The 14,388-nt window shown below is 41.5% G+C and overlaps 1 protein-coding gene across 11 annotated transcripts in view; it reads left to right on the forward strand.

Annotated features, from left to right (window-relative positions):
• The window catches only part of CACNA2D3 (calcium voltage-gated channel auxiliary subunit alpha2delta 3), a 960,286-nt gene that overhangs the window by 711,538 nt on the left and 234,360 nt on the right, over positions 1-14,388 (forward strand). For all 11 annotated transcript variants that reach the window (XR_004300377.1, XM_032411506.1, XM_032411505.1 and 8 more), the window contains one exon: positions 6,434-6,451. Coding sequence is in view for 10 of the 11 variants with exons in the window: in XM_032411506.1 (XP_032267397.1) it covers positions 6,434-6,451 (18 nt within the window). In the remaining variant the exon portion in view is untranslated. The remainder of the gene's footprint in view (positions 1-6,433; positions 6,452-14,388) is intronic.

The raw sequence follows: 14,388 nt of genomic DNA on the forward strand, positions 1-14,388 counted from the left end.
TTCCTTCCTTCCTTCCTTCCTTCCTTCCTTCCTTCCTTCCTTCCTTCTCTCCTTCCTCTGTCCCTCCGACAAATATGTACTGAATGATTAGCAAGGGCCAGGTACCGTACAGGTGTACTCTGTGGTGATAAAACAATACAATAGATGTGGGCCCTGAATGAATCTTAAATTCTTATGTGGAGAGATAATTAGAAAGTAAACAAGAAGATTACAGAAGGTGATACATGCTAAGATAGAAATAAACAAGATGATGTCATAGAAAGACACTTGGTTGAGATAGGGACCTCAGTCAGAGGAGGTACCACCAGAGCTGCAATCTGACAGATGGGTAGGAATTGGTGAGGCCAGGCTTGTGGGGGGTGTCATGGAATTGGCATGGGCAGGGGACAGAGCATTAGGCCACCAGAGAAAATAGCCACACAAAGCCTTTGAGGCAAGTGAGGGCTGGCAAAGTACCAGGTTTATACATTTAGATTATTCTGGATGCAGTATAGAGATGGGACTGGGGGGATGAATCAAAGGGAGGGGATGGAAGAGCCACAATTGTGGCTTGGCATGGGGTGGCAGAAGTGGATGGATGTGGGACAGAAACCGCACCGCCAAATCTTAGCTCATCAGAGCCTTTCCGTCCTTGGTGTACAGGTTTTGGAGTTTGAGCCAATTAGCAGAACTTCCTCTGATACATAAGAGGAATAGGGATCTTTATCCACATTGCTTAATGAAGAAGAATGGAAGATTATAAATGCAAACATTCACAATAAAAATAAACGAACACAAGGGAACTTTGCAGTAAGCAGGGATTTATCGCTCATTCATAAGGCCTGAGGCAAAGGGCCAGTTTTACAAATGGAATAAACATATGTAGGCCAGGCTTTTTGTTTTGTTTTGTTTTACACAGTTGGCAGGAAAATACTTTGTTTCCCATTTGGTCTTTACATATTTCATAGTGAAATGTGTTGTTTTGATCAATAGATCTTTAATTGGAGTTTTATTTTTGAAAAGGAGTCCATTCAACTCCGGAACTTCATTGAGCAAGAGTGATGGATGGATGTCCCCTCTGTTTCCCTGTGACTCTGTGCAGAACTCTGAGATATAAATGAAGTGAATAAGGAAAGTTAAAACAAAAGCACTCCCTTCCCTTGGTGGAGGTACTGTCTCACTTTGAAGCACCTTTATTTAGCTTCAGGGACTCAGAGCGCTCTTTGATCTCCCACCTCCCCCCTGGCTCCTCACTGCTCTTTTCACTGGCTCCCTTTGGCTTCCAGACCTCTATCTGGTGGAATGTTCCTGTTCTGTCCTTGACACAAGCTCTCTTCTATCTGCATGCACTTCCTGAGTGACCTTGTCGGCATACTGATGGTGACCATGTTGCCCACCCTAGACTTCTGCCTGCTAGTCTAAGAGATATCCTAAAATTGTCAATTGTAGACAAAACTCAACTCTGGAGAGCTTTCCTCATATACTCTCCTCCTTTTGTCTTCCTCTTTTCAGTAAATGGCTGTTCCATTTTTGCATTTGCATAGACCGAAACCCTTGGATGCACTCTTGATGTCTCTCCTCCTGTATTATCATATCAGTCTCTATCAAGTCTGCTCTGAAATAGATCTAAGGTCAGACCACTGCCCACCACCTCCACCACCAGGACCCTGATTCAGTTCTCCATTATTTCTCATCTGGATTATTCACTGCCCTTCCTGCTGGTCTCCCTTCTCAAATCCTGTCTTTGCTGCTTTCTGGCCATGTGACCTTATAGTTCCATCATCTACAAAACTGGGGTAATAATAGAACTCACCTAATAACGTTCCTGTGAGTTTTCAATAAATTAATATAGGTGAAGCAGTTAGAATGGTGGATAGCTGGCCATGGCTGTTATAATTGCCTGTCATTACTGCTGTCTTCACCATCCTAGTATGTGGTTTTCCATCCTCAAGATAACCTCATAGTCCAGAATGACTGCTAGAGCACCAGCCATCACAGGTACCTTACTGGCAGCAGGATGGAGGGAGTCCTTTTAAGGACACTATCTGGAAAAGCCACATCCATGGATATCTCATTGACCATGGCTGAACCACTTAGCCATATCAACCTCTAACAGGGTCATTTAGCTGACTCTGGCTAAAAGTTTGGTTTCTGTTACCAAAAAAAGAAGGACAGCATAGCAGTTACTGCAAGTAGTAGTAACTATACCGTGAATGGGAGGCATGTGATATTATGAGGGCATGTGATGAGGACATATGATGCAAGAGGTCAGACAGGGGAGGCGATGACAACTGACCGGAGAAGTAGGCATTTGCTAGGCTAGCAGGGAGGGGTATGAGGGAGAGTCCTAGGATGAGGAGAGAGTAAGTGTAAATGTCTGTGACAGGAAAGGGCATGGTAAATATTTATGCTACACGGTGACATCATGCACCACATACTGAGAACTGTGGTAAGCTGGATTTTCTGTCTCCATCCAGACTCTCCCATAATGGGTGGTGCTGGAATTTCTCATTCCCCTTTCCAGTATGGGAGATGCCCAGATGGAATGGCCTGAGAAGTCCTTCAGGAGCTTGGGTTGGTGCTAGTGCCCTTGGTCTGCATGAGGAGCAGCACCTTGAGCCTGATGGATAAAGCAGAGGTGGGGCTGCCGAGGGACTTGACTTTGACCCTCAGCTCAAGCATTTCCTGCCTGAGTGACCTTGGCAAGGTACTTAGCTATTCTAAATATTATCTGTTTCCTCATCTATAAACTGGGTGATACTGCTGTCTAACCTGGAGGTCCGCTGTGAGGACCAACATTGCTCAAGATGAAAAAGCGCTTAGCCAAGTACCTGGTCCATTGAGAGTATCCACTAAAGAGTGGCTTGTGCTGTTTTTACTGTCATCATTCATCTTCATCGCCTTTCCTCTCCTCCATTCTCTTTCGAATGACACTTTCTCAGTTTTTCCACATTCAAATGTCAGGTATCTCATGGATGCATCCAGTGCCCAGCTTTTCTTCAGGAATGTGGGACCCCAGAACATAGCACTACTTTTTTCTTTCTTTACCCTTCCTTTTAAAAAGTGACTGGAGGGTGTGCACAGTTGGATAGAGAATCGTACAACTTGGGGTGTTAACCTGGAAGGAACCTGAAGCTGCCCATGCAGACTCTTATATAGTAAGTGAAGAAACAGAGCCAGAGATGTGGAACCTGGTTGACAATGCCTAGGTGGTTTTTGTAAAGATGTTGCCTCAGCTTAGGCCACATGATGATGGGAAGTTCCCAGGCTGGTTTTATGTGCATCGATGGGTCAGTGAGACAGTCTGCACATATATAGATGTCCATGTCAGGCATATGGGAATCCGAGGGTTCATGTCCATCCTTCTGTCAGATTTCTTTTTCTCTTGAAAGCTGTCATCTTGGGTTATCAACATGGTGTGTTTGTGGAGGTGGTGTGGATTCAAGGCAGTTAGCCCAATTCTTTTTCCCTAGCATCGGCCTTAGGTATACCCTAGTAACAAGGTACCTTCTTTAACAAGGTGAACACCAGTTACAGGCACAGCTTAGAGAGTTTCATAAAGACTTACATACAAGGTAAATATCCTCATGCCCTCGTGGTGCTTGTGACCTAGCAGGGGAGAGACATTAAACAAATAAGTTATGTAGAAATCATAGATGTGCTCAGAACTACAAAGAAAAAGTATAGGAAGACCTTGAGAGATCATCATGTCCAGGGATATGGTTTGCCATTCCTGAGTTTTTAGCCCACAAAGGACATTGCCATTTGAATCTTACATTCTTTCCAACAAAACTCAGACATAACTTCAGAATCCTTCTCAACACAGCCCTCCAGACAGCCATTACTAATCAGTCAGACTTGGCTCTCAAGACAAAATCTATTGGCCATCCAAGATTTGGCACATTTCCCAGCCCTCCCTCCACCATCCCTTTTTACAGACAAGCATCTGGCCAAAGGCTGGAAGGCACATGCCTCAAGACTCCAGCCAGAGGCCCCAAGTGTCCGGCTGGTCAGGTTCCCAGCTCAGGCTCGTGGACACCGTCTGTGACTGTTGGGTGGATGATGTGTCGGCAGGGGAGCTGACTCCCGAGCAGTAGCATCTGTGGCTGCTAATGATCTGATCTAAATATGCTGTGTTCTATTCTGAAGCTCATTCTCAGAGGTCCAACCTGTTGAGGGCACTGCAAGCTATAATTTCTGTTCCTTCAAAGCTCAGATAGGAAAGTGGTTCTTTGTTCTCATGAGTTATTTCTTGAGGAAAATATATGTTTTGTGGAGAGTTTGAGGACAGTCTTAAACTGAGGACATCACCACAAAGGCCTAGTCTCTCATTTTCCTTCTCATGTGCTTAAATGGGTGAGTCAAAAAGAGGTGTTTCCTGCTTGGCTGAGATGAAGCTTCCAGAAAGAGAGAGAGAAAGGGTAGCTCTCCTTTCAGAGGCCTGTCAAGTCCGGCAGTTTGTGCAGGACTGAACCTTGGTATTTATTTTACAGTTCATCAAACATTTGTAATTCTCAGGGCCCCCCGTGCATTTCATATGACAAGCTGTGATTCAACACAAATGCTTTCCTAAGGAAATGTGCATTTATCATTCCCTTAATGTTCGTGTCTCCACCGTTTCTTTTCCATCGTATGAAAAAAATGTTTAATATTTAAAAGACTTTACTTGAAGTGATCCCTCATTTTAGGCTCAATTTCTCACCTCTTGATACATATTTTCTGAACTCTTAAGAAGCACTGGAGGAACTCACAAGCTTCCTTTTTGAATAGTAGTCACCATAACCATAACTAGGATGAAAGAATCAGAAAAGCATGCTTGTACTATTCCTGTTTCCTTAAATCGGGAGACCTTTTGGGATAAAATTGCTTGAAAAATGAGTGTTGGAGAGGTTGGGTCTGCTCTTCATGGACATTCTCCAAATTATTCTGGAGTTGTCTCTGAGATCCAAGGCATTTTGTTGGCTTGTGTCTATCCCTTCTGCCCTTTGCTGGGCTCTATCTACAGGTGCAGGGCCCTAGGAAGCCCTGGTCTTAGTGCATATGAAGAGAGAGCCTTCTTCCCAGGGCTAAATGAATGGGAAAGGCAAAGGTTCAAATGGGACCCCAAGATGTCTGGTTTAGTCATTTTTGCATCTTCTAGCACTTCCAATGTTATAAGCTCTAGAGAGAAAGAGAGAAAAGTCTACTCTCTAATTTCCTAGTGTTCATGGCCTTTGCTGTGTGAGTTGGGTTGAATTTGCACCTTCTAAAGTTAGGCAACCCAGCTCTACAATTTATTATCCATGGGACATTATATAATTACTTACCCTCTAGGTTCCATTTTATTTTTCATCTATAAAATGAGGATAATAAGGGTACTATTGGGTTGCTTTGATTTGGTAGAATAATGCAAATAAAAGGGTTAAAACAGTGCCTGGTGACAAGTTCACACACAATAAATGTTAGTCTCTATGATGAGAAGTAAGTCTTGAAAATGATGTAACTCCTAGATTTGGTATTTAATACATGGATAATGTAATTTCCATTTCAGATTAGAAAAATGCTTTTCAAAACATTGCATGCTCTAATGGCAGTCACAAATACAGTGGCATTAAACCACAGCCTGATAGTCTCAATGTTGAAAAATAGACATGTCTCGTAAATGTTCATCTTTTCCCACATACCTATAATTTCAGTTTCTTGCCTGTACCATTGAGAAAGCTATTATGTCTTATTTTATGGATTAACTGACTGCCTTTTCGTTGTTCTTAGAACATCAGCTTTATTTCAAATGCACAAATCCTTGTGCATGCTTTCTTAACCACCAATAAAGGGAACAGTTAATGTGCTATAAAGCAAGAAAAATTGACTTTAAAAACAGAACATTCTTCTAATGGTCTTACCTTTATGTACAGAAGGGTTTCTCAACTTTGGCACAATCGGCATGTGGGCTGGGTAATTCTTTTTTGTGGGGGCTATCCCCTGCATTGTAAGATGTTTAGCAGCATCCCTGGTCTCTACCCACTAGAAGCCAATATCTCTGGCTCCCTCCCCTCACCAGTTTTGACAACCCCAGATGTCTCCAGACAGTCCTCCTCTACTAGGAAACCATTGGTGTGCAAGAAGGAGGAATTGGGTCTTGGAAATGTGTGTTTGTGGCCACTGAACAGAAGAACCTCAGGTCTAGCATTGCGGGAAGTTGCTAAACTGCCTGCATGGGAGTGGTGATTCCCAAAACATGTGCTCACAGATTATCTGTTGATACTCTGGATTCAGACAGCAGGTTGAATAATCAGCACCGTAGCTTAATTTGGGGAAATGACATGGCTTTAGTTTTATTTCCCTCTTTTTCTTCCAGTTTTGGTTTTTCCATTTGCCAATGGTGATCAAATGAAGTTTTACAGTTAATCTTGACTTTTTATGTAATGATTGCTTTTTTCTTTTCTTTTTGTTTTGTTTTCCTATTGTTTTTCAGCTCCCTCAGGCACAAAAGGTAAACTCTTTTCCATAACATTGCAGTCATCCCCAGAACTCGCAAATTGTGCATGTCTCCATGACTTTGTGCGTTCAGTACTGTTCATGACCAGTGAAATGGTTTTCCTCTTAAAACTTCAAAAGCCTGAGGTTGGGCAGGAGCAGAAAGACCACCAGACTCATCTGTCCACTGTCTCCCTGCCAAGTTTGTCCCATCAAAGAACCCTATTGTGGCCAGTAGTTTGGGGGCAACTCTGCACCCATACATTTTGCTAAGAATTCTCAAATAATAGGTCCAAGAGTCAGTTTAGCACATTCCTTCAAACACAGCATTCCAGGTCTTCCCTGAGGTACTTTCCCAGGGATACAGCTAATGTGAATAATTTGTAAGGCCCAGTGACTAAGTTTAGATTCTGGGCTCTTAAGCCAAATATCTGAAGACTCCCCATGGGTTTCATTAATTGCAAAATCAATAGCTCCTTTGCTTGTCTCATCGCCTGTACCACCTGGAGAGAATTAGAGCAAAGTTCTTGCCAAAGTCAGACCCTTTCACTGGTCCTCATTGTCTGTCTGAGATGATCTGGTTTCACCATGTAGAATGTTCTCTGTCTAGTAAGATTCCATGTGATTGCCATGCTGGCTTTGCTCTGTCGTCCCCATGGCATGTCATTGTATCCTAAGGACAGTTACAGAAGAAAACATGACACATGATGCCTGCTGACTTGTTCTGGGATATTTCACAAACACAAGCAAGATTTCCAGAAGACACAGTGATTTCTGGGGGCCAGATGTGGGTTGGTTTTGTTTCAAGAGTTGAGGTAAGGCACCTCCCCGAAATGTAAGCAGTACCTCCCAAGCTTTCCAGTTTGGAGCAAAGATGATTTGATTCCTTCCCGTTGAGAGAGATAGTACAACTGCTCTACAAAAGACAGTCTGTTCAGACCATATGGACAACCAGAGGCCTAGAAATCATTACACAATTACTCAAATATATTTGAGATATTTAAACAAGGCGAGACATGCTAGTGTGTGACTTGGCTTGTGGTAATGTTTGATTACACTTCAGTGCCATCACAAAAAGACTGAACACTTCATTAAAAGTTCAAGTATTTGAGTAGAACAACAGCTTCCAGAATAAATATATGGTCAAAATTCCACATTATCTGGAAGGATCGGCATCTTTAATAGGTCGTGCTTTCTTAATTGCCCACACTTGAAATTTCTTTGTAAAGAGACTTAACGAATTCGGTGCCTAAAACTGGACCGGCCTCAACATACTGGAATTTATTCATCAAGCTTCCACTGATCCATATACAGAAGCATTCTGTTGTAGAAGATTCCTCATGAATTTGAGGTGCCATCAGCCATGGAATTTTAAAACAAGGTTCAAAACAAACCAACATAGAATATGGTAAGAACAAAAGTTGCTGGGACATATGATTCTTCAATAGCACTTAGCTCCCTGCCCTCTTTCCTTCTGTCACTCACATCACATGCCATGCAAATAGAAAGTTTGGAATTGAGGAGGATGCCCCAGTGCCTTTCTGAAAGATGTTGGACCATCCAAGGGCTTGCTGTGCAGCCCTGTGTCACAAGGAATAGCTCTTCCTGGCCCCCCCCCCCACCCAATTCCTCACCATGGATACAAATTGTCTTTTTGTTAAAATAGAGAAAGGTACTTACCTTAAAAATTATTAAGAGCCCTGCGTGAAAAATGGTCTCAGAACTCCTTGGAGTCATTTCTGGGCAACTCAGCTCTTTGGAGAAGGGGTTTAAATTAAACCTTGGGGATCTGGGCTGGAAGGTGGAGGGCAGCTGAGGAGAGTCACACTGCAGGTGGAAGGCACCCTGCGTCAGGGCAGCTTATCTCAGTTGCTGGTAGATGAGTATCAGTGCCCCTCACGCCCTTCCCCTCTCCATCCCCAGTGTTACTTCAGTGACACCTGCAGAACACTCTTCTGGAAATATGAGGTTCCTAAGAGCATCAGCCCTCCCTCAAACTCATTGTCCTGCTGCCTGACCAGCAAGGAATATGGTGGGTTGCATCCCAGCCTCCATCCATTTGTGACTATGGGCGAGTTAATTAACTTCTCTAAGCTTTAGGATTCTTTTTATTTAACAAGAACAATAGACTAGTTTTCCAGTTTTGTTATGAGAGTTATTTCTTTTACTTGTGCCTAGCACAGAACCTGCCATGTACTAGACACTCAAAAAACTTAGAGTTTCTACTACCATTTGCGTGTCTTGGCTTCTGATGCTCTAGAGAACATATGAGCAGATCATATGGGATGTGGTGGTCTGGAGCCTCTGCAGTGATTTGTGGTTCTGACTCAAGCCTAATGAATAATCAGGAGATGACAAAAGTGCCGGGAAGATCCGTGATGCTCCTCTATTTCATTAAAAACTCTCATTACCTGACTTCACCTTTTATGTGGAGTCAGAAGGAAATGCAGATTGGGCTTGAAACCCCAACAAAGCAAAGGCTTCCAGGGACAATTGTTTTGAGATATTTCTTCCCAAAGCCTTTGACGTTACCCATAGATTTCAACCAGCCATGGACATGATTATAATGAGCCCCTTCCAAACCCAAGAGTTTGTTGTTCTGGGGGTAAAAGGGAGGCATCTCCAGCTGTTACGTCTTTGGCCTGCTTTTCACATGAGGTCATGGGTGCATACATTGGACCATATGGTGTCTGCATTTGTCCTGTGTTTTTGTTGGAATCTCTCTTTGTATCATCTGCAACTGTTTTCTCCATAAATATTTTAAATAGTTATGTCTCTGTAAACATGCTTACTTTAATCTCTTAGCTGATCTATCACTGAAAATGTCCCATTTGGGTGTCCCTCATATGTATGGTAGTCATTAATGATTGTTGGCTAGAAGTTATGGTTTTCATAATTCTGATATTTTGAGGGTCTTTCAAAACTTATCTTCTAGCTTATGACTGTTTGCTAGAACAATGGTTTGCAAAAAGAATTTCATTTTGTTTTTACTGTGATTCATTTCTAGACTCTATAAATTTCAACCCTTGCTGTCACATTGGGATAGTACTAACTGATGATATGCCTAATCAGTATTCAATATTTGCACCAAATGCAGTGAAGTATCCTGAAGTTTTGGTTAAAAACCATGTAGCAATACAGACCTGATGCCCTCAAGGCATCACAAATCTGTTCTTTTTAGTGGAAATTGAACCACTTTCTCCAGTGGATTGATTGTCCGACATTGAACAATGAAGAAAGGTCCATATGTAAGAAAGGTTTGCCTTTTTTTTTCTTACATGGAACTTCTTGACTTCTACAGAAATATCTGGGAGATCCCATTTTATAATAATAACACAGCAGAATTACCCAAAACCATTTGCAAGTGTATTTTCAATTGCCATTCACGGCAAAAATAGTCCATTTTTTTCAAACTGCATATTCATTCAGGTGGGTTTTGTCTACGGAAACGAAATATCATTTGTTCACTGCATGATTAATCATTGTAGAGTGGGGCCTTGACTACTTAAAGGCAAAAATACTCTTGGGGGAATTCCAAATTTGGCTGTGTACGTGGGTTAACTCCCCCACCCCCATCTGTACCCCCTTCCCTTTATTTTATGCTGCCTTCTCACAACTTTGGAGTATGTCAGAGACCTTTCCATGAAGGTTTCGAGAGTGCTCTGTCTGGCCCGGCACTAGATTAGTTAATATCAGTCTGAGAATTCTGAGCAGCATAAGCATTTTTCTCAAAACCATAGTTAAAGAAAACCACATCTCTAATCCTGTTTGGGACAGCAATTGATGCGTTCAGCGCTGCACAGTATGGCAGAAGGATCCCTGTTTAATAGCCCAATGACATGTTTTGTTTCCTGTTAGGAATAGCTAACTTGCCTTCTTGAACAAACACAGCAGGGCTCAAGATCTGTTGTTCTACGCCTGCTGTGATATTCTGTGCTGCTTAACTTGTATGAGGACTCAGGAGTGCATAAATTAGCTTCTTAAATGGAGGTCGATTTGGGGGTTTTCTTTCAGGATGGAACTGGCTTATTAATATCCCCCCTGAGTGTCCATGGGATCCGGAATCCATTTGCATTTTCTTTGTGTCCTTGTTTATATTATATTTAGGAGGGATAAATGGAAGCATTCATTTCCCTAAAGTTTTTCTTCCCCTTTTGCTTTTTTTCTCCCCTTCTTTCTTTCATTTGTCTCATGCTTTAGGTCCAAAGTTGTGCAAGTAGAATCTGGCCTGTTCTTATCTCTGGGTAATCAGATTTCAGCAATTGTGGGGCATCATTTATCATTCTTTGCCTCATTTAACTTCTGTACTTTGAAATGTTGAATTAACTGTCATTGAAAATAGAAAATTGAAAGTTTGCAAAGCTGCTGTTTTCATAGGACTGTAGGTCCAGTGATTTTCGTGTTCCATTACAGTTATATAACCAGCAAAATCCGTGCAAATCAAGTGCGAAACTGAGAGGTGGTAACTATTTACGTTTGGTTCTGGTTTATGACTCATTTGCTTTTACCTTTACATGCTTTGTGTGTGAATTATTATATCTTGTTTTGATAACCCTGTTTTCCCCTTTTATCATTTACTGTTTTATAGGAACATGTACAGGCATCTTTTATATGCATCCCCGAGCTGGGGCTGTTAAGATTGACTACACTGAGTCTGTAAAATGGTAGCTGCCACTTGAATTAATAGATCTGCTCTGTGAATAAGGCCAGGGAGGAAAAAACCAGAACAAGTCTAGCCACTGCAGCTCTCCCGTGGCCAGTGTGATGAAACTCTGGAGATCAGAGTCACAGCATATTGCTGAACCGGAATGATTATCACAGAGCCCCACACTTTGTTCCCCACTGTAGTTCTGTGTGGGTATAGTGGTGGCATTCCAGATCAGCTGACAAAGAAGGTATAGTTTGCCCATTTCATATCCATGTGAGTGTTGGTGAACCCCTCTCCCATAGCCCTCTCCAACTCTGTGTTTGAGACCATTAGTATAAGAATGCAAGACCCCCAGATTCAAAGTGCATGGCTCCCCACTGGCGGGAGGGCTGGCAGAGCATATGGATCAATGTGGGGTCATGGAGTTCCATGCGGAAGCAGGATGCTATTTGCCTTTCTTGTTGGAAAAAGCTAATTGGTTCATTTTAAACAAACTCATAATGTGTGTTTACTTGTATATCTGGAAAAAATGTTCAAGTTTCATCCCATTTTCGTATAAATTGGAACTTTCATAGGATTTTATAACAAGGATAAAAGCAAGGTAAGAACCAGAATTCAGTTATGAAAAGATATATTCTTTTTTTAGTTTTTAGCTTTTACACTGTTAGGCATGAAAATTGGTTAAAAATAAAACACAAAGCCAAACCAAAACAAAACAAAATGAAAAACCTCCAAGAATACATTGCTAGTACATATGAAGAACTTTCATACTTGCATGTTTTAACCCAATAATCCTCTTTCACAGAAATAATATAACCTAAACTGGTCAGTGACTTGCAATTTTACCTACAATGAGGAAAAGAAGAACCAACATACCCAGCAATAATAAAGTGGTGGCAAAAGTCACCCAAGTTCCAAAGGATAGGAAGCCATTATAAAATTGTGGTCAAAATGAAACTGAATAATATAAGAAAATAAATTAGTTTTAAAATCAGAATATAACATTTTATGTACATTATGCTTTTAGTGTGTGTGTGTGTGTGTGTGTGTGTAAACATACAAAACAGTACTGGGAAGAAATGCATAGGCATGTCTCATAGTGGATATTTCCTTCTGAGAGGAGAACAAGTATTTTGCTTTATTCTTAATACAGTTTGGTACTTTTCAAACCCTGTGCGGTGAACATGTATTTTTATAAGTAACTAGTTATATTTATAATAATAGTGAACTAACTGTATTACTCATAAATAGTGAACTAAATGTATTACTCATAAATGGACAAACAAGGCTTAGCCTAATAATTGTTTGCTGAGCCTAACTCACTCCAGAAACAAATGAAAAACTGGGAAATCCAAACTCAGTTTTATTTTTATTTATTTATTTTATTTTTTTAAGATTTTATTTATTTGACAGAGGGAGAGAGAGAGAGAACCCAAGCAGGCAGAGCACAGAGGGAGAGGGAGAAGCAGACTCCCCGCAGAGCAGGGAGCCTGATGCGGGGCTCAATCCCAGGACCCCAGGGCCACGACCCGAGCCAAAGGCAGACGCTTAACCAACTGAGCCACCCAGGCGCCCCAAACTCAGTTTTAAAAACACATATAAACACATAGATTCTTGGTTCAGACAGCTCTGATCAGAAGATGTGATGTCTTACATAGGACAAATCTAAAAAGTACATTTGTTTATCAGAACTCTTCACTTTCTAACAGAAAGAGAAATCATCTTTGGTCTTTCGTCAAAGGCCCAGTCCACGTGAGATGCTTAGAGCAACATGGATCTGACCTGTGGTCCACGGAAGTGCAGGGGCACAGTCGAACCCGGGTTGCTACCTACCCTACTATAACCTCATTTGGAGGTGTTGCCTCTCCTACTCACGGTTCAGTGCAGGGCTTGTTGGAAGGAAAGACTACCTTGGCTTTCAAATGGGAAGAATGGAGCAGAGGAGTATGACCTTTGCCCCATTCTGTTCCCGCAAAGTCCAGCCCTTTGTGGTGTGCACAAGTGACAGAATGGGGCCGTCCCATTCTTACAGCAGAGGGAAGAGAGCCCAATTGTCCAAAGACCAACTACAGGGTTGGCTGGAAGTGGAGTAGAGGCCCCACACTGCCAGTCCTGCCTAGCAAACTTGGGCTGAGGACGCCATCACCCTGAGCCTTGGTTTTCTCCTTGTAGTGGGAGACTCTCCTAAGAAGCGCATGAATAGTGCCTGCGAAGACCATCCACACTGAGTGCCCGACTGGAGGGGAAGCCAGTCATGGAAGGAGGAAGACCACCCATCATGCTAGTAGTATACCTTGTTTAATAGAAACAAATTTGACACGAATAAATTATAAATGCTTTTGAAACACTGATGTAATCTGATGTTTAAAAAAAAAAAACAAAAGCAAAAGTAGGTATTTTTGTAAAGCCAAAAACCAAGAATTGATTTAAAGATCCCTAGTATCTCAATGCTTTCTAGTCCCAGACTTAATGTTTAGTGTCTTGGGAATTCAAAGTCTTTAAAAAATTCTCATGTATTTAAGATACATGAATGTCTTCTAGTATTTATTTAAATCAAACATAACTATAAAATATGACTGTCTTGAGGTGTTAAAACAATAGAAACCCTACTCATAACATTACTAAAATGAAACTGCCTTTTCTTTTGAAAGTCAAAGAAACATCTGAGTAAAACAATGAAATTTTAAAAGATTGTTTTCATTACAATTGTTCTTACCTCCCCAAAGAAATATATACACCCTTTTTTCTTCTACATAGAAAGTAAGGCAGAGGATTGAGAAGAGCTATTTCACAAAGCCAATGAATTTGGCTGTGGTGGCATTAATGTCAGCATGACTTATGTCAAGCCTAGGGACTGTTTTGAAGAGGACGTCAGAGGACACCTGAAGTTCTGATTTCCTTGCTTCTAGATGCCATTCTCCAGGGCTCGCCTATTGACCCAAGGGAAATCATGAGCTCAAAGACTTGCCATTTTGAGGGTTCCTCTATATTTATTAGTAGATTTAGGACAACTGTATCCATCACTTGACACACTAAGATGTATTTCCTGAAAGCAGTATATGAATCTACACTTCATTGGTCAAGACCCTGGAAGAGAGAGTGTCATTTAGGGGACACCTGCATGGAATACTTTAATGAAGGAAAGAATTAGGGAACCCAAAAGATGTGGGATTCCATGAGAACGCATTTGTGATTGCATTACTGTGTTTCTGTGAGTTCTGTAAGAGAGAAGAAGTGAGAGTGAACACAGAGTAAAAAACACCATTCATTCTGACACAGGGCTAATGAAAATCAGTACAATTCAT

The sequence above is a fragment of the Phoca vitulina genome, unplaced genomic scaffold, assembly GCF_004348235.1.
Source record: "Phoca vitulina isolate PV1807 unplaced genomic scaffold, GSC_HSeal_1.0 scaffold13, whole genome shotgun sequence".
NCBI lineage: Eukaryota > Metazoa > Chordata > Mammalia > Carnivora > Phocidae > Phoca > Phoca vitulina.